Source organism: Lineus longissimus, chromosome 15 (assembly GCF_910592395.1).
Source record: "Lineus longissimus chromosome 15, tnLinLong1.2, whole genome shotgun sequence".
In the NCBI taxonomy this organism is placed as follows: Eukaryota; Metazoa; Nemertea; class Pilidiophora; order Heteronemertea; family Lineidae; genus Lineus; species Lineus longissimus.
Genome location: NC_088322.1, coordinates 12721235 through 12745388, shown reverse-complemented (window position 1 = coordinate 12745388; position 24154 = coordinate 12721235). Strand labels below are relative to the sequence as shown.

The 24154-nt window shown below is 41.6% G+C and overlaps 3 protein-coding genes and 1 long non-coding RNA gene across 6 annotated transcripts; 1 reads left to right on the top strand and 3 right to left on the bottom strand.

Annotated features, from left to right (window-relative positions):
- Positions 1–385: 385 nt before the first annotated feature.
- On the top strand, positions 386–2661 carry LOC135499728 (uncharacterized). Its single transcript, XM_064790668.1, has 2 exons — positions 386–774; positions 1164–2661. Exons 1-2 carry the CDS (start codon positions 638–640, stop codon positions 2560–2562), a joined length of 1536 nt encoding a protein of 511 aa, XP_064646738.1. The 5' UTR covers positions 386–637; the 3' UTR covers positions 2563–2661.
- A 6-nt stretch (positions 2662–2667) lies between these two features.
- Positions 2668–10555, bottom strand: LOC135499727 (sodium/mannose cotransporter SLC5A10-like). Of its 3 annotated transcripts, none has more exons than XM_064790665.1 (16): positions 9124–10555; positions 8795–8958; positions 8585–8656; positions 8312–8416; positions 7944–8003; positions 7293–7397; positions 6867–6972; positions 6627–6707; positions 6240–6448; positions 5716–5851; positions 5500–5607; positions 5179–5329; positions 4633–4801; positions 4197–4412; positions 3618–3912; positions 2668–3266 (listed from the first exon to the last, which is right to left on the bottom strand). In XM_064790665.1, exons 2-16 carry the CDS (start codon positions 8873–8875, stop codon positions 3076–3078), a joined length of 2085 nt encoding a protein of 694 aa, XP_064646735.1. In that variant the 5' UTR covers positions 8876–8958; positions 9124–10555; the 3' UTR covers positions 2668–3075. The 3 variants fall into 3 exon arrangements, with proteins under 3 accessions (XP_064646735.1, XP_064646736.1, XP_064646737.1); XM_064790666.1 differs by having other exon boundaries at positions 9393–10555; XM_064790667.1 differs by having other exon boundaries at positions 9403–10555.
- A 12-nt stretch (positions 10556–10567) lies between these two features.
- On the bottom strand, positions 10568–12523 carry LOC135499729 (FMRFamide receptor-like). The gene is made up of 2 exons (XM_064790669.1): positions 12068–12523; positions 10568–11664 (listed from the first exon to the last, which is right to left on the bottom strand). Exons 1-2 carry the CDS (start codon positions 12087–12089, stop codon positions 10577–10579), a joined length of 1110 nt encoding a protein of 369 aa, XP_064646739.1. The 5' UTR covers positions 12090–12523; the 3' UTR covers positions 10568–10576.
- A 6525-nt stretch (positions 12524–19048) lies between these two features.
- On the bottom strand, positions 19049–23163 carry LOC135499734 (uncharacterized). The gene is made up of 2 exons (XR_010449333.1): positions 22785–23163; positions 19049–20958 (listed from the first exon to the last, which is right to left on the bottom strand). It is a non-coding gene; the product is annotated as an uncharacterized LOC135499734 (long non-coding RNA).
- Positions 23164–24154: the final 991 nt, after the last annotated feature.

The window sequence follows — 24154 nt, the reverse complement described above, 5'->3', positions numbered from 1 at the left end:
TACACAGTCATGATTAAATTTGTCAAACAGTGGTAATCATATATCATGAAAATGTCGTATGAAAATATACTGCGAACCTCGAGTTGCACGGAGGACGACCTACTTTCTCATGTCTCGTTAATCTAATTGGCTTGAAATGGTCGATACCGATTGTGAGGTGTTCGATATTCTTGTGGGCATGTGTGATGTTTGAACAGAAAGGAGGCCCTCTTATCTCTGATACTATTGGAACCAATATCAAGGGATCGATCTGGAAACAGCTGTCAACAGACAATATTCTGTGCAATACCTTCTATATTGCCGGTGCCAGATTTCGGTTCGAAAACACTCTCAACTAGGATTTTGACTATAAAACACGTGTTCTAGGCTTCATCTAAGTCGTAAATCTCGGTTTTCGAATTATTCAGCTGGCAGATGTACTACATTCAATGAGACAATAGCAAATGTAAAGGCTAAACAACCTTACTGGAAGCTAAATATTTTGAATGTGGACCAGTAACAGTAACAATGAGCCATTCTATCGTGGAAAAGCCTCTTGCGGAAAAATCAAATTCATTCCTTGGACTCGAAGGAGAAACAAATTACCTTCGCAGTTTAGCTAATATTTAGTTCCTTACAGGACTTTGAAATCTAAATTATGTCATTCGCTCAGCTAGAAGAGAGGCAGGGTGATGGGAAAAGGTTGAGCTTGGCAGAAAAGGGGGAGTTACGACCTCAGAAGGAAGTACAACACGTTTACCCCGTTGATTACAATATCCCGATGGCGAATGCAGGGTAGGTACACTACGAGAATCATGCTGTCAGCAAACTGGTTCAAACCTTAAAAAAATCTGGATTGTGCCGGACCAGCGAAATATCATGTGTACTGCCGATACCAAAAATCACAGAGTGATGGTCGAAAATGATAGTGTGAGCTAGCCTTTTCCTGTTGCGAAACTCTTTCGAAACCATTCTGTGGTATGGGCCATGGAGATTCCCACATTCTTAGAAATACACTCTTAGAAAAATGTATGACGAGATTTTCGGCCAACACGAATATATATGCACCCCGTAGAGGTTAGGTTTAGCAGCGAATGAACGCTTTTCAGAATCTCAAAACGTTTTCGCATAATGCTCGATCGCAATATATCACTTCTAATTTACAGGATTCTTTCCAATTTCAGTGCCAAAAAGAAGAAGAAGTCGCCTTTCTATTTCATACGAAGGAACAAATCAATAAAACTGAAAAGAAGACCAACAGCTAAAAGGCCAAGAGTTTCAATGGAACTCTTGAATTTGGCAAAAGAAAAGCGCATTAGCGATTCGACCCTAAATGTGCTATCGGCGAATGGGTACACAACAATTGATGACGTTAAGTGCATAGATGAACCGGATTTGGAGAAGTTGGATATCGTGCTGCTTGCACAGAAAAGCTTAGTACGCAAGACTGTTGCTGAGCTGAATGAACAGGATCATCAAGATGGCGGATCTGTTATTGTCGATTCTGATAGCTGGGCCACCTCCAGGGATTCAGAGGGACGACACCATCACGTGATGCGGGTTATTGAGGAAGAAAGAGAGCGGGCGAACTCTGAGTCGGAAAGAGAAAACACGACGTCGAGTTCATCGATTCAAGGATGTTCTGCACCTCAGGAACAGAAGATTGAATCGACGCATGTGCAATCAAAAGGCAAGACAACCGCTGACTTGGAGAGTGAACAGAGTACACCGAGGCATACCAACGATGAAGGACCATCTAACGAGGTTGAAATAAAAAATGGAGAGGATTGCATGGACGAGCAAAAAAGCACTACAGAAACGAATTCAACGAACGGGACGAACGACATGATCGAGAAAGAACAGGATTATAAGGATTTCATTTCATGTGGTTTGGCACTTCTGGAGGACATGATTTTAGACGAGAAATCAGACAGTCTGGCCTACTGCCGCCATCTTTCCTTTTGCACCATCAAGGCGATGTCAGATTCCACGGTCGCCGATGTCGTGCGCTACGATAATGCGCTACGACTGAGGATAGAGCGCACTGGCTCCTCCTTTCCAAAGCGGCCAGATGAGGAACTATGCGCCGAGTATTTGATAGGGCCCTACGACTTCCATTTGTCGTTGGTACGTGGCATTGGCAAGAAATGCACGGCCAAAGGAAAGACGGAAAACCCAACGGTCAAAGCGAGGCGGAAATCAGAAGATCACGCGGCTAAAGCAAGGAGGCAATCTGAAGATCCCACGGTCAAAGGAAGAAGGCAATCTGAAGATCCCACGGTCAAAGCTAGGAGACAATCTGAAGATCCCACGGTCAAAGCTAGGAGGCAATCAGAAGATCACGCGGCTCAAGCAAGAATTCAATCTAAAGATCCTACGGTCAAAGCTAGGAGGCAATCAAAAGATCACGCGGCTCAAGCAAGAATTCAATCTGAAGATCACACGGTCAAAGCGAGGACGCAATCTGGAGATCCCACGGTCAGTGCAAGAAGGCATTCAGAAAATCCCACACCGAAAACAAGGTGGCAATGGGACTGGGAATTCCCCACGGAAACCATAAAAGAGGTGATGTCTAAGAAATAGTAAAAAGAAGGACAAACTGAAGAAACGGACGGTTAAACGAGTTTTCGATGGGATGTTCAGCTGTGATATAGTAATGATAATGATATCGCTACCAAGAGTTATAACATAGGATGGTAAACGGGGTCTTTTAAGTAAAATACTGCTGGGTCATTATTCGGTCAGCATGATCCCAATTGTCGATTAACAGGGTTTTACAGAAGACGATTTATTCTATAATACGAAAGCATAAATTAGGCAATATACTATACAGTTGATCCATAAGTTGATAGTAGAAGTCAATGAAAAATGTTACCCAAATATAAGGTTACTGATAATGGCTTATAATACTGCTCTATGGAATATAATCTCATCGTCATCTCAATGCATCCCTACTGCAATTCTCATTGCCAAACTGTACGCTCGATTTGATAGCAGATAAATGAGGACATTTTGATATAAAGACTGGCCACAGGGTCATTCTTCGGAGAATGTCCGTCCTCATCATCACCATGCGAAATAACCTGATCGCCATATTCAGCCAAAGTAGCCAATAAGGAATGTTGCGACACAGATGAGAACGATGACATTCGCTGTCAAGATGATTTTCGCTTTCCGGTCCATGTTCATGTAGTCTCGGAGATCATCTTCGGTGGCCTTCGGGGGTTCTTCCGAGGAATGCGTCATACCACACGCAACTTTTAGGTAGTGTTTCCATCTGGCTTCTTCTGGAAAATTAGATACAAAAATACACCTGTCTCGAAAATTTCTTCATGGATTGAGGCTTGTTGAACGCAGTGATTATGATCGTGTATTAGGGTTTGAACGGGATAAAGCTGAATACCAATTCTTTATTACTATATGTAAACAATTACAGCGAATACAACCCGCATGATGACACTTTTTGGGTTTAAAGTCAGCTGAAATATCATCTATAATCGGCTATACTAGAAACAGTGCTCGCGACGGGTACTTGCCGTGGTGCGGGCACAAATGTATACATGTATTGTCAAAGTTCCTTCAGTAAACAACTGAGGCAGGTACACTCCCAGAGTACACGACCATCAAAGCAAAGTTACCTTTTTTCACAGCTGGTGCCTCGACGTTTTCTAAAATCATCTCAACCATTTCATTAGAATCGGCAGGGCTCTCGTTCTTCTGTTTCGCATGTCCGTTCTCATTGTCTTGATGCGTAAAATCCTCTACAGCGTTATGACGGAAACCCTTGTTTTCGTAGCGATACGAAAGCTGTTTTGCCGAAACTTCGCCAGGTGTATCAACGGCTGGCTCTTTCGAATTTTCAATGACGTCGTCTTCGTCGTCCGAGTCTTCCCGAGGCTCACTGTTTCGGGTCCAGAAGGTGACTCTCCGAAGCTGTGGATAAAGGAAAGGATTATGGTCGCAGTTCTAAAAAGCACACTTGGCATATATCCGCGTCGAAAAGCCTCAAATGCACATATAGTATTATTCGTATTATTATCATCATTATCATCAATATAATTTTTATCTTCAAAACCCCTGAACCCGAACTTTACAAACCCAAGTACACACCGATTTCAGACTGCAACGAAGATCTCACCAAATCTGAATGTAACCGTAGAATTCTCAAACCTACACACATTGAGACACGAACGAAGAAAAAGACTGGTACAAGTTACCTTTTTCTCTGGCAATGGTGCAGTGAGCAGACTAACAGGTATGATAACCATAAGGCATATCCCAGTTAGAATGAGAGCGAAGTAGAGATAGTGGACCTTCGCAAGGACGTAGGGCCTGGTGTCGGGGAAGCCACAAGATGGCTCAGGGTAGACGAAATCTAGGACCATCCTGATGACACCTGCGACTAGACCGACCATCAGAGACCAAAATGCACCCTGAAAATTACGAAGTTAAGACGGTTGCGGGAGGAGTTTGACAACTTTAATCAACGCAGGTAGCCTTGAAATTCTGCCAGTCGTCAACAACTGAATATATTATGTAGTCCTCCAAAATCAACTGAAAACATTTAGTATTGTACGAAGGATGAAAGGATGATGTACGTATATACAATCTATCTCTGGTTATCATGCAATCAGAACTCTCGACATAATGTACCTTTTCGTTAGTCCTCTTCCAAAATACCCCGCAAGCAAAGACCACGAACCAAGGTGGGAGGAGGTTGGCGGCGACAGCTTGAAGGTAGACCCAGAGCTGGGCCCCGCTGGACGTCTGCAGGATGGGTATCCACACATAGCTCAGGACTACGAGCACGATGATGAATAACCTAGAGAAAAAAGATGCCGTGTGTATACATTCTTTCTCAAACCAGCAACATAGAGGGACGATTTCATGCTGAACACAACCGGTTCTTTAACAAACCACGACTATTGAATAGATACTTCTCACTCGACGAACATAAGTGCGATCTTTCAATGTAAGACTCTCGTACGTCCCTTGGCACAAAATCGGATATGTCCCAGTTAGACACATTATACTAACACTGCACTCGTCTGTCCCATTTGGTAGCAAAGCGCAAGTATCGGCATTTTGATAAGTTGCATCCATTTGAATTCCTTTGAGTCGGATGCACATCAAGTGTTCCCCAATACCGAATTGGTATTCAAGTAACCTTGTGATCACCAAAACATTTGCCTCACCAACCTTCCAACAATCATAAGTTCCATATTCGATGCTTTCTTCCTGATTTGCCGCCAGATATCCAGAGTGAACATGCTACTGGAACTGTTGAATATGGACGTTAGCGTACTCATCAAGGCGGCTAGCATACTAGCTAGCATCAGGCCTCTCAAACCTGTCGTATAAGATAAGTAACAACTGTTAAAGAAGGAATGTATTTGGGTCATATGTAGAAACTGCGTTATAAACGTACCAAATGATGAATCATGCACATTTGGTGAGACAATGGATGCTGTCGCAACAAATAGCACCGTGTCGAATACAAATAAACCGTGTTTTACCTACCTGAGGGTAGAATTTTGAGAACCAGGATCGGGTAGGCAATGTTCGAACACCCAGCACGGTTCTGGCATACTGCCTCGCAAATATCCGGATCAACGCACGCAACCTCATCTGCAAATATATGACAAAAGTTAGTATCATATTATGACGCTTGTTCATAAATTGGCTGAAACTCCGAAAGAACTATAGATTGATGAAAAAAAAAAATCCACTACCTACTTGGATACAATGCCCTGCTGATCATCCCAGGAAGAACTATCATCAACATTGGCAAAAGTTTCAAGTACGACCCAAGAATAGCACCACCCTGCGCATGCGCAAGATTCTTGGCGGCGAGAACTCTTTGGACCATCACCTGAAAATTATTAAGATATGAGGGTGTCAGAAAACGAGGCAGCTGAACCTAGTTTTCGGGAACGTGTAATCGTCACACAAGAAAACCTTGAGAGGTCACAATCTGCCGACAAAACGACTTCTTCTTCTTTTTCATTCACTCTTCTGCGTCTTCTTTATGTTCTTCTACTTTTCCTTCTATATCTACTTCGTCAGAAGTGTCGATCCTTCGTGGTACAAAAGACATCGCGATCGCGAAGACGTCAGTGAAGACTAAATCAAGAGCGGCATCCGGGCAAAAACTTTTTTGGACAGTTCATCTTAGATATGGCCAATCAACAATGCAAATTTGTTGTCTCTGAGAGTGTCACTTCCTTTTCGAAGCCTGTGCGCGCCGTATTTATACTTACCTGGTCGTTGCACCACACAAACACAGCGGGGACGGTCAAGCCAAATGTAACAGCAGGCCAGGGGAAGTCTGAGTCTACGGGGTGACGGAGGATGTGCCATGCGTCCTCTCGGGGGAGACCGCAGGTAACGTTATTTACGACGGAGACGTTAGGGACTGCGGCGTTGTACCTGGTGTACAGGCCATTTGCGCCACCAACTTCGATGAAGCCTTGAAGGAAGATACATGTAGTTTATCGATAAATTGGTTAGGCAACAATAATGCCATCGAACTCTCAATGAATTAGCGTTTAGTGGATTAGGACAAGAACTACCTTCGTACGTGGTACTACGTCGTTTGAAGCGATTGGGAAGCCTGCCAACCATTTTTTTCAACTATCTTCACGTACCCATGACTGTAAGGACGGCACTTCCAGCTATCATGACGATAGTCTGCATGGTGTCCGCGTAAATGACAGCAGCAAGCCCACCTGAAGGGAAAGGAAATAGATAAGCGGGAGTTGTCGGTGTTAAAGCCGTATCTTCGTGCAACCAATAGTAATCACAATTACAACTGTACTTTTGTAAAAGAGATAGGCTTTGCATTCAGAGATTTTAGATATACTTGATAAATGGGAAAAAGGTCTTACCTGTAATGGTGTAAGCGGCAGTTATGACGATGACCAGAAAGGAAGAAAAGTATATGTCCCAACCGACGGCTTGTTGAATGAACACCCCTCCTGAGTACATAGCAACCTGGGGAGGAGGACCAACAATAAAAATCCCTAAATACAAAGTGACTGCAGGAACACGAAGAAGATCTCACTGGAAAGCTCACAGCTCCAAGGACATGATAGTCTAAAAAATCATCTGAAGCCAACACGTCAACCTCGGTCAAGTGGAACAAGACCGATTACGAAATTTCTAGAAGACTATTGGAATGATGTTTACTGATGCTACGCGGCATGATCAGGAGTAGGAAGGCGTGTAGGGAGAAGGTGTATTGGCAACTTCTTATGAAACAACCAGCAATGATCATGAACTATCAGAATAACGAATGCAATGGTTGGACGTACCGAAACTCGCTGCATGATGTATAAAGCCATTGAGAGAATTGACAAATAGAGACGGAGTCGCCGGCCTCCGAAACGCTTCTTCAGAAAACCCGGGGTTGTATACGTCTGAAATTGATAGTGATAAGAGTGTTTGGTTGGTTTCAGTTGATTAGGGAATTTTGTTTGACATCGTTATCAAACCATGGGCCGGGTTGTTCAAAACAAGTTAGTCACTATCAAACTTGATGTTAACTAGGAATTAACAGTAACTTAGTGTTAAGTCTAATTAGCTTAACTGAAGGTGTGAACGCCAATTTGAGTTAACGCAAACGTTAGTCGCAATTTTTTTGAACAAGCAGGCCAAGGACGTCGAACACTGGACTAGGTGTTGGCGTCGGCGTCCGCGTTCGGGAGCCTAGCGGAAACTCGACGTAAAATGTTGCTATGTCGGGTCCAGAATATCAAAGGGGCAGAAAAATCTAGGGGATACTGAGTAATGTTTAACTGGTGCCGAGGTGAAAAGTTAACTAGCCTTAACGTTACACTCTTAAATACATTCACAGGATGTCTTGGAAACAACTTCCTATAAGGCTGCGCTAGTATTATGATCGGGAAATAGCTCTGAATGTAGTATTTTCGTTTCGGTGTAAAATGAGATATTTTAAAACTTACCCCTGAAGTGACGTATACAGGGAGGTAGAGCCATGCCAGCAACAAAATAGAATACACCGCCTGAAAACAATAATCACGAAGTAATTAAAGAAGGCAAGCTGAGGACCGAGGCCACATGCCTCCATTTGTCTTGATCGAAGGGATGTGTCAGGTAGGCAGGAGCCAGCTTGGTCATATTGAGCGAAACGATGTCGTTGGAGTGTCTCCGTCATGTCACAATAAAATTACTTTATCATGAAGTCAAACCTGACCCAGCTTGTTAGCTGTGCATATTGTTCACGAAAAGACCACCAACTTGACCCCATCTCATGCCTGTTTAGTCCTGATTAATGTTCATTTTGTGGCTGTCGATTATTCAGAGGACTTACGTGCCATTCAAAGATGATGACGGCGATTCCGGAGACCGCAGCTGTTCCCGCCATTCCGATGAAAAACTGACTACCAACATTTGTAGAGAATATCGAAGCACCAACCTGGAATCATAAACACAGTGAAAAAAAGAAAGTTGGACCCGCCTCGGAGTTAGAAACTGAAAGTATCACAAGGAGGTGCGTGAAGCAGGATTAGGGCGGCCTTTGCTCCATCTAGCTGGAGTCGAGAGGTTTAAGAATACTGTGACATGGTACCATTAGCGGACTCACCGGCAGCCATCCCATGCCCTTCCCTGCCAGGAAATATCCCTTGGCGCTGCTAAGATTCGTCTTCCTTGCCGACTGAAATGGAAATAGCAAGACATATTATTCATGGTTTTAAGTTTGTTCCAGTTGAAAGGTTGATTACTTGTGAGATACAATCCCTTGCGATAGCTATGAAGATAAAGATAACAATCCTGTAGAGAAATGTGGACTTACCCATATTCCTATCCCGATGCAAACCACGAAGTAGAGGACGATTGTCACAATATCTGCCCAGTGTAGCTCTTTATTTTCCATTGTCACTCAGTGAACCTTAATTTTCTCTTCTACTATATATCTCTGCTATGAAATACTGATGACTATAGTATGTAAAGATCAACCTGGAATCAAACGATGTCGTGTTAGTAACAGAGGGGGCAAGTGAGAGAAGGTTGTCAAGTCCAAAAAAACACCACTAGGGTAGCCTGGAACAAAAATGCACATCCAAAACCGAAGACAAGGCGACCCCCATAAAGCAATGAAAAACAATAGTAAAAACTACTAACCACACATAACGCAGAGCTGTCCTAGGGGCAATAGGGCCATAAAAAGGATCTCCAAGCCAGGAAAGTTACTAGTCCTTGGTAATTTGAAGACAAGACACATTCAAAACATCTTAGTTTTCGGAAGTAACACACAGCATAGGAGTTGGCCTCTAAAGAAACGTAATCCCGAGGATCTTCAGAACAGGCAAGTGGTTAGAACTCGGGACTTTGAATACAAACGTCACATCCAGACAGCATAGTTCACTGTAGGAAATAACAGCAAGGTTTACCAGCGCCTACTTTCGAATTCCAAGGCACCCTCGCCAAAGGCGACCAAAATCATGATGTTTCCTTGTCCGGGTATACATGCCCATGCATGACAGGTAAATGCAAGATCGTATATCACATTGGGAATTCTCAAAACCGAATTAGGGTCAACATGCCGATTATCATTGTCCTCAGCTATTGAATATCTCGTCTTATATTTCGAGTGGTTGTTTGACAGTTCGCCATTGTGTGTAAATTATGATTATGACTCTTCAGGCTGGTGAGATTATCAGTGAGAGGCGGGAGACTTTGATAGTTGTTGTTGTTTAATTTGGTTGAATAGTTCTGGGGGAAAAGAAGTTCATCAGAGTTCCTGAAAACCAAAGACTCCTTTCGACTATAAAAGAAGGCTCGACTACAGTTAGCCTGGCATTCAGTCCTTGATCAACACCATGACCACAGGTGTGAGGTTCTCATAGTGCATCAGCTTTATGCATATTTAGCATTATGCATTAGAAGGCTACCTGCCACGGATGCGAATTTTTTTTCCTGAACCATTCGGGCAGGATAGTGTACATTTGTACACAGGTTTTCAGCCACTCAGAATCCGATAAATCTGTGTCGTCATTGGGGCGTCATCATGAAATACTGTATTGAGTGTCAATACATACTGTATGCAAAACAGCAGTGATGGCTATTCTACTTGTGTCATTTGAACCCATTGAGCGGAGTTAAGCGCTTTTTCAGTCTCATATCCACCGCGAAAATTCATATACTCGGCTTTTACCTGTGAAAATCACGACAGGGATGAGAATGAAGATGTACTACAGAAATACTGAGACGTCTTAAAACCTTCGAGTTTAGAAGTATATTTGCTTGACCAAATTGAAAAGTATTCCTCTATTCCTGGTAAAGTTTCTAAGCCAGTATTTTAGCTGTATTGAAAGTGTCTAGTAGTATGTAAGACGACAAAATTGGTTCCAAAAAAGCATCTCTGTAGAGTTAAGAAATTGCAGTTCTGTTCTCAAGTTTGTTCTCAAGTTAGTCCTGTAACGGGAGAGTTTTGCAGTGGATACATTGCATGTACTTGGCCTATGATAACACGAAAGTTCAATATCAAAGCGTATGTGATCAAAAGTTTCGAAATGAAAGTTGTTTTTCAGGAGTAAATATCATCTTACAACTCAAGAGGAGTTTCGTGAAATTTTTAACCGCAGCAAAGAACTTGACGCATTGTCCTGCGAAAGCTCTTCCCGGTTAACACATATATATAAAAATTAACAAGCGAATTAATCGTTTGTAAAATATAGGTTGTGACCATAAGTCTACCTACATAACGTGAGAGCTCACTCTCATTTGTTGTGAGAGATTGAGAAACGAGATATATGAAATTTAAGAGAACTGCTGGGAACTCTAAAGAGATGAAGACGACTGAGACTGCAAGTACCCTGCGAGTGATCGTCGTTGCCTGAGTCTGACGCCTGTTGCTGTCCGCTGGTTTCTGACTCTGCATGTTGGTGGCCGCTCTGAGCGACCGTACCAGATGGAAATTCATGTACAGCATAATACCGACTGGAACGAGAAACTTTAGGACGTAGTACATCGTGTGGACATAGATAACTGTGAAATAAATATTCGTCAGGCGAAACTCGCTCATGCTCGAGTATGGTTTTAATAAACCCGAGCATGGTTCCTTCACCATCCAAAGTTGAACTTGAAAAACTGTAGGGATGTTGTACAAGAAACACACGAGACATAGAATGAAAACTGCAATCCTAGCATTCATCACTGTACACAGAGACTTTGCCCGTAGAGGTAGGCAGACGGCTATATAACGTTCGGCCGTTACTAAAACGATCATGTATATCGCTGCGGTCTTCAGGGCCATGCTAGTGAAAAACAGATAGCGGTCCATGTACTGGTGTATTTCGTAATAACCTATCATCTTTCCTGTGTATGGGTAAATGCCCGAGAGTGATATATAAACAGCGTATATTAGGAGAACAGCGTTGTCCAAGACGGCTAAAGATTGTAAGAGAAAGGAATTTGAATTTTTCCGCGTCTCTTTCCCGATGACGATGAATGATAAGGCATTGCCAGTGAGACCAACTATGGTTAGACTCAGCATTATTGGTACCTGAATGATGAAGGAGATGCGATTGGCCAGCGTATCCGGGAAGGCCAACCTCCTGATGTATGGATACAAGCACCATGGTTGCGTCGTCACACCACTGGCAGTTACATTCGTAGAAAAGAAAATATCAGCCGATGTTGTCGCCATTTGAATCCAGCCAACTAAAAACGAGCCAATGGTTAATAATGTAAGACAATGATTGGGCTCTGTCGACCAATGAAAGCCTCCGTGACAAAATCGTCTCCTCTGTGAAAGGTTTTTGGAATTTCTACCAGTTGCCTATATATCACAATTCACGAAGTTCAATACCGCAAAATTGACAAAACGTATACAATAGGAAGGAATTGGCAACTTTGTTACCGTTCTTCGTTGATGAAGAGAGCTAAAACTTTTCTGCGGGTAACTATTGATGCTGCAACATTGGAAAACGTAGTTCATCAAATGAAATATGACCAAAAAGGCTTCTGCATTTTTTTCCTGGCAACCACTGAATGACTCTGTTGCAAAATGTGTCATTTATATCAACCAATGATAGAACCCTTTACCACACGTATACTCGCTTACCATTGGTCGAACCCTGAATCATGTTGTCGTTGAAAAGCTCTTGAAGTTAGCGAAACACGATGACAATCATCATTTGAAGAAATGCTTCGTCAGTGTGACGAAGAGGTTTCATTCATCAGTATGAATAGTTCGAATTTGTCCAACTGACTTTCGCGAACTGGTGAACTTATTTGGTGAAGACCGTGGGTGTGTCAAACTGGTTGTGATTACCTCATAACTACTGGTCAAATTATCACAGTGAAACATCGGCAGTTGCCATACTATAATTCGGATTGAATTTCTGACGGTTTACGGTGGTGAAAAATCACTAAGCAGAGTGTCAGTTACGAAAGGATTACGGTGCGAAATCCTGTTGCATCCGTATATTCTAGTATAGCGGCGCATAGAAAAATTACCGGTCTGAATTGATGACAGATCAATGATTGCTTCTGTTTAACTGCTGAACATTGACGTCGAAACTCCTCCAGCGTTGTACGTATATACTCATACGGATCATACATAGGTAATTATGCCACACTGTAACTTGATTCAAGGAACACACCGGTGAAAAAGTTACACATCGCTTTATACCCCTGGGCGCGACGATTACAACAGAAAAAGTGTGTTTACTCCAGCTTTGCATTTTTTCAAAACAGCGCAATATCCAATTTATATTTTGGGAGCTTTTTTAAGAGCAAAGGTGTATAATCTTTTCTGCGTCACCTTTATGGTGGTATTACTGAGCTGTTTCTTGAAATTGTTCACAATGGTGAGCATGGTAAAATCTGCATTCACCATGGTGAACAATGTTAACTCTGATTTCACAATGGTAAACGCACCATGATAGTGAATCCGACATCTTTTTCATAAGGGTCTACGCCATGCACGCCACAACGCCCTCTACCTATCATGTACCTTTTAACTAATTTCATTTCTTTTGAAATGTTTAACAAAGGATTCCTGCCTCTTAGTTTATTGATTATCGCCGCGATTTCGATTAAACATAAAGACAATCAGGATTGATGTTACATTTATATACGTATTGCAAAGTGATATTGATTTCGCCGTTTACATTGTATCAGTGTTCGTTGCCTTTTTCATTTCATCCGATTCCTTATGATGACGAGGGAAGCATCAAGGAGGAATGCTAAGAGCAACAGAAGAAGTGCTGGTGGTTCCCATCAACTGATCAGTAGGGATTTCTCTGCGGTTGAAGAAGGTAGTCAAGTGTCAATTTTTGCGGCGATTTGATTGTTTAGCTTGTTTTGTAATGAATGACAAGGGTGTGAAAAAAACTGAATCTCAGGATGGAGAATGTTTGTCTACCATGACTGTAATTTTTCTGAGACTGCGTCGCAGAATCTCCAGAGAGTGTTGATCTTGCCTACCTCCGGTCGATGGGGGGGGGGGGGGGGATATCCTATAGGCGGGCAGCCGGTCCTGTGACTTAAATACGATAAAAACTAAGTAAAGCGGAGTTTGTGTTGAACAAAGATTCCTTTGATTTAATCATCATACAAGACGATAGAACCGCAGACATCAGTCACTCTGATAGAGTAGAACTGAGAAGTTGAGTAGGGAGTAAGCAAAAGTGCCCACCTTATCCGGACATCTATCATTAAGACATAAGAATATTCAGTGGCATAAGTTAACTGTAATTATATTTCTAATAACAGAGTTGAGCACTACTCCCAGGATGCTGTCACATAGGCCTACCCAGCTCCTGTGTCAGATTTTGATATCTTCGATGTGTTTTATACTGACAGCATGTTCGCTTACATCGTTCTCAGAACTACCTTGCTGGCTCCTCGCCGTAAGGGTAGGCATACGTGTTTTTATTGGCCCATCTCATGAGACACCGATGCGGTTACAAGTGTTTATTTCATTAGTTTGAATTCAGGTTGGTTATATCACGAATTTGTATTATACGCGCGGGTCACCTATCCAATTCATTAATACCGCCCTCAACGTTGCTTAATATCCAGCTCTGGGGCCATCGCGCCCACCACGAGGTCATCAAGGAGACTTATGATGAAAGACGCCCGGACGCCCGATCACGCCCGACGCTCGGTCTGCAGATATTCTTTTGCAAATGTTATGTTCAAGCCACGATTGCAGGTCACGAGATATAAATAAACGCACGTGGTCCACACTGCATTTCAATACCAAAGACGGATATGGATTTCCTGGGAATTTCTTGCGGGAACGGTTGCATAGCCAGGGCCAATTGCTCAATCGCGTTAGAGGCAAATGTGAATGTTAGCTCAACGCCGGATACGGAGCATTAGCTAAATACATGTATTGTAAATATATAACGTATTGACATTGTGATTCATTTGCTGAATACCCTCGGAGGAAAATAAATCACGCTTACATTGAACATCGATGTTTCCGGCACCGGCATAGTATTTGCCTCTTCGTTATCCTATGTTTATCACTAAGGGGCCCTACTTTTTTTAAGTGCGTACCACCCCCACCCCCCCCCCCCAGGCAAATAATCTTTAAAATTATAGGGCAGTTTGTGAAAAATTACGTTGGCAAACGAGAAGTAGAGATGCTGGTATACTTTACAGGGTAATTCAGAATTCTTTACCTAGTCCATAAAGACATAGAAGTTACCAAAGATTGGTACGATAATAGCTTGTGTACTTGTTATAACAATGATTATCATACTACCAGTCATTGGTGGCTAATTACATGTAGTTGTTAGCATCTTCCGTTGTGGAGAATTTTAGAAGGTTTGCTGCTATAAAGTATCAGATGTACACCCATCATTTGTTAGAAATGCTGTAACCTGGTAACCAAGCCATTCATAACATTGTGGGACTTCGAGACGAGTGGACGATGTTCCTTTCGGTTATTTGTCGAGGGCAAAAAAGTTTTTACGCCAATGGCGTCATTGAGGAGGATTTGTAGTTTTAAAAAGCTGATTGCCCATGCTGCAGTTGAAAGGCATTGTTTTAAGGAAAGGCATTGAATTGACTGGCGCTATTTGACCGGATGGGGAGGGGCGCCTGTAGACAAGGCCTTTTCATCTGAAACAGGCCTGTGTGAACAAGCGTGCCTCAACCATGTCAACCGGCTAAATTGCATCGACAGATAATCATATTCCAACCTTATACTATAGACGATAAAATGCCTGTAATTGGCAGTATTGCAAAATTTGGAAATATTATCAATGATGTGGCCATATTACTACCAGACATAGCCTCTCCTGATGTTCTCTCACTCCTGGCGTGTGCTGTCTTGTGTATACAGCCGAACTGCACAACAATAAACGCCGTGCTGTTGAACGAGGGCCGTTTCGTGTGTCAGATGAGTAAAAAGAAGGCGACGTGTATGGAGAAGGAGGAAGCTTTTATGAATCAAGGTTCCCGGATGTTTCAAAAGAAGGTAATGTCAATTTTAACCTAGGCATAACTTTTTTGCGCCGTCTAATCTCGTGAGAAGGATTCAGTCAGTTTACCCACAACCTCACGCAGCTGGGGTATTCTTATGTCTCTGGTTGTCCGAGTTTGTTGATCAGTGGACGCAACTAGAAACCTACAAGAAGAGGTGAAACTGCAAGCCTTGCCCTGTGACCAATGTTGGATAATCCGTTGTCGTGGTATTAACGATAACGATGTTCCTTGGATAACTTCGTTTTATCCAGTGATTGCAGTTACATGTACTTTTACCGTGGAGCGTAAGAAATTTAACTAAGCTAATATATTGCATGCTATAGGGCATTACGAAGATTTTGTTTAGACGCTATACAGCAGTAAAATTCAAACCTCCGCTTATTGTCTTTGATGTTGATTATTGGGAATTCGATGAGAAATCTGGCAGAATAGTTTTGCTGAAGACACCAACCACTACACCATATTACAGTGTACTGGTGTATGACCTGGGTAACAAATCTTACGGGATAAGGTTTAAAACCAGATTCTATAGAAAATTTAGCGCATTAGCTGAACAAGCGAACTACAAGCATTTTATTGCATTCATGTATGAGCTTGGTAGACAAAGAAACACTTTCTTGTACGATATTACCAAAGGTACCTTCACTGGAGAGTTTGTCATACCAAAAAATGATACTTGCTTCAAGATTGGATTATCCCAAGACATATTTGTTGGATTTCGGCATAAAGTAGTTATCATTTGTCAAGTCCAGGGCCATGTGAAAGCTACCATTTATGACTCTGAGGAGTCTAACAAAACTGGAAGTTTTCGACTTTTTCTTAGAAATGGTATTAATGTCCCTTTGTTAATCAGAACTCATAACATCATCAGAGAAGGTGTCTACCATGTTGGAGTGATGAACAGGCGTCATCATCTTTTTGCATATCGAAGAGATGGTATATACAAACCTGTAAATTATTTGATCAAATCAATGAAAAACATCATCAACTTCATGTTTGCGTTCAATCACTGGTATGGTCTTTTCTTTTTGCTTAATCACCCTGGGCCAGTTGGCATCGCGATGGAAGAGATATATGAGCCAAGAGAAGGCCTACTTAGTAGCGGATCCGGTAAAATAACGTTTAAGGAAATGAGAACAACTTTCTATCCCAAAATACGCACCGTTCCTGATCTCTGGTCTAACCCGATTGATGGGTCGTTTTTAAAACTAATGCAACCACAACGAAATACAATAGACAAGAAAAAGTGGTTCACATCTGTTGACATATACAAAATAGTAACCTAGCAGAAATGAAGCTTGTCTTCAACATTCGGCAGAGAGGTTTATTACCAGGGACCTGGTCCAGATTAGGCGGATTCTATTATACCAAATCAGACCATTCACATATTTTTCATATTGAAATGAAAATATTGTCACCATGACTTTCGGGGTGGCCAATATCAAGCAATATGAGGCTACATGTATTTAAACGTGAATGGAGTGGCGTGGTATATTCACTTCGAACATCGCCCTTTAAAAGTGGGTCAGCTACTATCATATACGTTTCCACCCAGGAAAATCAAAGCAAGCATCAAAGCAGGACCCAAGCCTAGCTTGTGACGGACTCCGCCCTGCAGTTTCAATACTAATCTGGATGTCGTATTTGCTGCTTTCCTCGACTTCATTGAAATGCTATAGATCAATATGTATGTTCATGTACTACCAAAGGCTTTGGAAATTTTCATAAGACTCATAAAGGTAGCCTACGTCGCATTTTTGCCTTATAGTCTCCATTGCTTTGGTTGCTTTTTGGAATTTTATAGATGCTGCCCATTTTATGGTATCGCTTCGGTCGATTTCGGACTTTTATACCGCGGATCCAAATGAACAGAAAAGTTCATATAATTCAATTACATTCTACGCTTTCATTGGTACGATTGGTGTACACAGAGGCGCCTGTGCCTTGGGTGAGAGCCGTTTCCTATGCTGCTAATTTCAAAGGAGAACAGACTTACCGAGTACTTTACAACGTTAGTTATTTTATCCCTTTTCGCTCTCATATAAAGATTGGGTCGTGGTTTATTGTCCACGTTGCAAACCGGAAGGAAAAACACAGAAAACTTGGTTATGGAATGATTTATGAACTCTCCACGGGAAAATCGGCTGGGCGACTTCGAATTCCCTCAACAGAGAAATGCATAGATGATAATTTTCCAGTGTCACATGTAATAAAGTTTCAGTTAGCGACTTTGAATTTGACCAGCTTCACCATCCATTGTTTACGGAGATTTGGCCGAATATGTACCATTACATTGACACTATACAATGCCATTTGGAAGGGTGAAGGTCATGAATTGGTTTGTACATTAATATACAATCACACAAAGGTTATTGAAATTCCGCAAGTCCGATTCTCATTCTTCAAAATCTTTCTTGAGCTGGATGCGTGTTTATGTATCATAAATGATAATAATTTGAAGTTTATTATGTTTGAGAATATACAAGAAGGACTTGCCGAAAAGAAATCATATACCCTGTCGACTTCTGAAGGTCAAGTCAAATATTTGATTTTCAACCACCATTTGAGAATGTTCCTTGGACGTGTCGATATGTATATGTCACATCTCAAATGTTTCGTCATCAGTTTTTGTCATTCACAAAACCCCATAATTTCTGACATAAAAGGAGTAAGACAAGCTGATATAGAAATACTTGGAATGAATCCATTCATGAGGAAGGGATTTAAAGTCTATGAGGGAGCCATTGACCAAAAGTGGAATATCTTACTGATAAATCGCCGCCAAGACAAACGAGGGATTTACACGTACAAAGGGGTTACTGTATTTGCTAAAATTCTTTGAGTGTGTGGTCAATATCTTTGACAAGCGTATATGCTGAAATTCCGATTCTGCATATATATTTACAGTACTTAGATTTTTGATGACACGTTGATGGCCTGGTAGTGAAGCATTCGCCTCCGCCTTGTGTCGGTATCTGGTTGCGATGAGGTCCGTTGGTCAGTATGACATGGCATCATTGAACTTCAAGCGGTAATTGCCTCCGTAGATTGATGCGCGCTGTCTGGAAGCTTAGCAATGTCAATACATTGACTGAGGGTCAAGATGACTTATGGGAAATAAACTAATCTGGCATTCATGGCAGAAGTTCGAGAGTAAAGACCGTGTCGCCAAACTTGGCTGGTTCTTTCACCAGTGGTGACAACCAGCTGTACTCAACAGCGCTTTTTTTAAATGGAGGGAAAAAGCAATGAAATTTGAAAAGCACGCCGCTGTAACGGCCATTTTACATGTTTTGGAACTTAAGTCTTTTTTACCAGTTCCCTCCTTGTTTAACTTTTCTTTTCCTGGTACCAAGTTTGGATTAACCTATATTTGCTGAGACCCAGGTTACTTGAACCCTTTAGTTTTACTGGTTGTATAATAGTTGTTTCAGTAGGAAGGATTTTCCAACTTCCATTGAGATGCAAACCATAGGAACAAGCAGGATTTTTACTTTGACCTATTTTAAAGGTCAAAATCTGGTAAGCACAACAGCGGCTCCGGTGAAAAGTTTCGATTAGTGATGGTGTCCCAACAGGCGAGTCAATAAGAAAAACACAGTTTCTCTTTCAAAAAAACTTTATTGTTGTACATTACAAGGAAAACACACGACGATTTGGAATGTAGAGTAGGAGGAAACCCGCACACCGGGAGAAAACCTACGCAATCGGAGGGAGTCGCCATCTCCATCACACAGGTGACAGGTGCTTATGTTTGAAATGACTTAATACATTGAACATCATAGTTTATACAATGATCGTAGTACATTATTTTTTTGCTGCACCACTCCGAAAGCCCAATACAAGAAGAGAACCAGGAGATAGGATAGTAGCACTATCCATTTAAGACGTGGTCAACTTCTTTACAAGATGTCACAAAGAAACACTGATAAGTGTCCTTGCAACACAGTGCTAAATTGAGATCAAACACAATAGACTCAACTACTCCACCACAATGGTTTGAGTTAGCACTAAACCTCTTCATGCATTCACATGTATAGCTATTGTATTAAAACCTATTGTTCATGCCTTCAGGTGAGCCATGTGAGCTTACAATAGGTTTGGTCACTGCTGTTGATTTGCAGGACCCAATTTGAATAACAAAGGAACCACATTTGTCATGGCCACTGGACAGAGCTGGCTGCCACTGAGCATGACAAAAGGAGCAGTTGTGACATGTCATTTGCATGACAAAAGAGGTGACCTTGACAGGGCAAAGATTGAAAGTTGGCATTGCCGTACTTTTTGCAAAGTCATGGAGTCTAGATCTCATTTAGACATTTTACAAAATATTTACATATGAGATTTACAAATACATTCATACAGGACAAAAAATTTAAAACGTCCAAAAGTTGACGTTTTTAAATTACACTTTTCTCAATCAATTCAGTATCAAGTCCAAAATTCTCATTACGGCAGGTACCATTGTGCTCACCTATTATCCAAGGAGATGTTCTCATGGAGAACATCATCATCAAAAATTTAGGGTCACTAATAAGCCGTAACAAAACATGCATGCATGCCACCATTGTCAAATGACACGCTTTGACAACAGCTCACTGCGTGACCACTGGGGAAGGATCAGTCTTTAAATTTTCAATAATAAAACAGCGAGAGTTTATCAAACTGTTTCAGTTCAATTGGAAAGATGTTTTGGTATTTCAAGAGGAAGGTAATTCAAATTCAACATATCACTGTTGGTCATTTGTCTCGAGCATGAAGGTGCATGTATTGAGCAACTGAGCCAGCCAGTGTGATATAAGGTCCAGGGCATCGGAGCCCAGGCCATGTCAGTTGATTCTGTGATACTGATGAGATTGAGAAACAGTATGAAAGGCCTACAGTTCCATCAGACACATGTGTTCTTGTTTCGTGGGGTCAGCGAAACAACAACACATGGACCCCATGTCAAAAGTGATGGATATACCAGTAATTAAATATCTGATGAATTTGGTGATTTTTAAGCAGAATAATAACCTTTGCCTGAAAAGAATTTCAGGGTCCTCATATGCCCAAGGCGGCTGTTGGTTCCTTTGGTAGCCACAAACAACTGTTCCCCCCAAATTGTGGTTTCTTCTTATCTTAAGCACAAAATTAAGCTTGAAAATTTTTTTGTTTGCACCTAATCATTGGCTCCCTTGTTAGCCAGATACAACCCAACCCCCCATAATTTCAATCCTTCTTTGAAAAGTGTAAGATTTTGAACCATGGCACAAGTCATGGTCATAACCAAACACGGATTAAAATAATCTATGCTTGTCATAAACATGGTAAATATTTGCATTCTCACAATCAGAAAAATTTGAATTTTCATTAAATCACCTTTCAATCAGATATTTTGATAAAACGATAAAGCCTACGGTGACAAAATACAATCTAACCGTCGTACTGTTACTTGACGGCGATGGGAGGATGGTTGGGATGTGCTGGGTCAACAACATCCTTCTCCCTTCCGTGGGATGGCTCATCATGCTGAAAAGAAAAAGACAACATGAAATTAAGGTTGTTCATATAGGTGCACATGCTCAAGTTGGTAATTCAATGTCAAGGGGCCATTGTGCTGACCGTATAGATATCTTGTAGTAGTAGACAATTCATGCTGGTAAGGAAATGTGCTCTAGGTTTCAGACAAAGAACTTATCGAAAACATCTTCTCTATCAAACCTTCATTCAGGACTCTCACTCTGAGCGCTGCATTGGATTAGCAAGAGACACAAATCTGTGTTCCTCCTTGACATGCCTGATGTCATTACAATTCTATCCTTAGAAAATCAGCAGTTTCAGAGGGAGGTAAAGGACTGTAGAATTTGAGAAGTTTTGTCAAAAGGGTTCGGTTGAGGAACACTTTCCATGTCATTTTTGGGATTTTACTGCATGGAACTTGATTGATGGTCATTTAAAACCTCATGTCACTATTCTGAATGAAGTGATTGAGTTGATACTTGCAACAAGTTATGATAAATTCCTCGCAAAGATATAATGGAACCATTTCAGGGAAGTTGACCGAGGTCAAAGAGGTACCATTGGCATTGCAAGGACTGACGATGGGCAAAGGGGTACTGACCTCAACACGATTACATTCTATGATTTTGGCCTACCCGTACTATATCAGCTGTCAGTTATCAGCAGCAGTTGATATTCATGCTCATTGAAAATAAGTGCCCAGGCAGTTTTCCAAAGAGAGGGAATCAAAAGGCAGCTGCCAGGTAGGCAAGATAAAGTTACACAAAGTCACCAATAGGGGTCTCTCACATCTCATAGTATGTCGAAACTATTCACGCTGTATGAGGGATATATTTAGTGCTGAACCTAACCTGACCCAGTGCTCTTACTTTACATATTAGTCACCTGAAGATGGCCAATTTAACCCCTCTCCCCGCTTCCCTGGCCCTGCACACAAACCCTCATTTGGTGAAGTAGACAGCGCAGAAGTATACGTGCGCCCAATCAGAGCGTCGCTTACATTTAAGTCTAGGAATTTCAAAAAACGATATCCAAACTCGCATTCATTCTCCGGCACAGTGGATAGTAGTGATAGTAACCTACACTATGCTTGAATGTTATCACTGCTTTGGAGAATGACTCGTATTTGATCATGCCGACCATGAAAGAGCAGAGTCTCCTTCGAGGTGTGCACTGAAACCTCGATTCTAGGAGATCTGAGTGCGGTTTTCATTCATACAAATCATAGGACTACAGTACTAGAACCGAGGTTGATAGTTTAATCTCGGTGCTGACTTAAAGGTGATGTAAGCCTGTACTTCACCAAATGAGGGCGAATGTCTCTGGGGTTTGTGTGCAGGGCTGGAGAAGCGAACATCCCCCTATTTCCTCAGGATGGTCTCAATAGGACTATACCTTAATTCATTACTATGTAGGACATTTTTCCACATGGATATTTAAAAATGCTACAGTGGCTAAGGCTTCAGCATTACTCTAGTTTTGTTGACCTAAGACCAGTACAACAGCTTTCATGTTTTCAAAGCATTTTTCCTTGTAAAAACCATATTTCTGAATGATGCATCGTGTCATGTGGAAGAGCAAGCTTACATGTGAAGAACGTGTAACAGATAAGGTTACGAACATTCCTTATTGTCTAGTTCTTTTTGCAACATTGTATTGTTTTACTAATGAAGATTGGTCCAAACTATCATAACCGTGAGTTTGATGAAAATCACACTGTAATTATGGTGTCGCAAAAACAATTTTGGAAAATCGTTCCTCAACCTCTAAATCAGGCCAATGGCTACACCTAATCAAGGACATGTGAAAAACTGAAATTGATTTGTTTATATTACCGTGTGATGGCATCCTTCCGAAGGTATGAGATAGGCTGTCCTCATGGTGGCTGCAGGATATCATGTCAGGGCTCTATGTCCATAGCTTTCCCTTAGTCCAGAGAGTCCCTTTGGAGTTGGATTGTCATTATAGTCTATTAGAAGATTGTCATTATAGTCTATTAGAAGATTGTCATTATAGTCTATTAAAATGACGGACATTTAAGTGTCCAATCCATCCACACAGCAAACACGTTCCCTTCCTGATCTGAGAGAAGGTTCTCCTTGAATTGGTCTGTCAAGGCATTATTTGCTGAACTGCGGTTCATCACTCCTGCACATGGATATCCCTCAGCGCAACCATTCGATCCACTGAATCCACTCGACTCTCAGTCATCTGCTCGTATCTGTGGGCGAGTAGAAAACAAAATTTAAGGTTACTCCATTGTTCTACCATAATTTGCACTTGTGCCATAGGGCCTTTCATTCAATTTCATCAAATTCACTAAAGGTTTACGATAGAATCACAACCATTTAATCCTACACCGTTCGTTAAAAACAAGAAGTTTGTAATTGAATTTGAAATTTCCAATTGCACAAATATGTACTAAATATAGATTTCAGCACTGGCACTGCCGTTGTAACACACCCAGTTTCAGCAAACTCGTATGCATTATAACTGTTCTACAGCATTGTGTATAACTGCAATTCTATTTTCCTGGACCACCAGTAGTTTCGAACGACGTACCCCTTAAGTTAAAGCCCTCATTCAACCCATCATCTCATTGCATCTTGACATCTTGTCTGTCCCAAAAGTTTCGGGTTTCTGGTCTTGATATCAACACCGGTTGAGATTGTCACCCGACTTGTAACGTTTACCACAGTCTATGCTGTGAGCTTTCAGTGGAACTGAAACTCAGATTAGCTGCTCAATCTGAGCACTAGAACATGAGCATTTTCAACCGGCGAGCCGGGAGCTCATGACCGCTTGTCAGAGACCATGAAACAACTGCACAACTTTACTTTCATTTTTGACACAGTTTGTGTTTAGTAAGGAGTGATGCAGCGACAAAACCATGGATGGAAAATCTAATAGCCTATCTATTTTCAGTGCAGCCACAGAACATATGGAATATTTATTGGCAGACCCTGTAAATACACTTCAGGGCTGGGTTCGTTCGGTTTCACAAGTACGGTATATGCAGGTCCCAGGTTTCCCAATCGACGTGCGAAATATCCCTGAAGTTACTGAAGTCTTCAAGCAATATGGGGATATCGTTAGCATAGTGCATCTCTGCCCGAATAATCGGGTCGATCAAAATACGGCAGCTGAAGTGGGTTTTTCAAATATTATCGCTAGTTTCTGGAAGGGGTTGGACGTTATTTAAGGA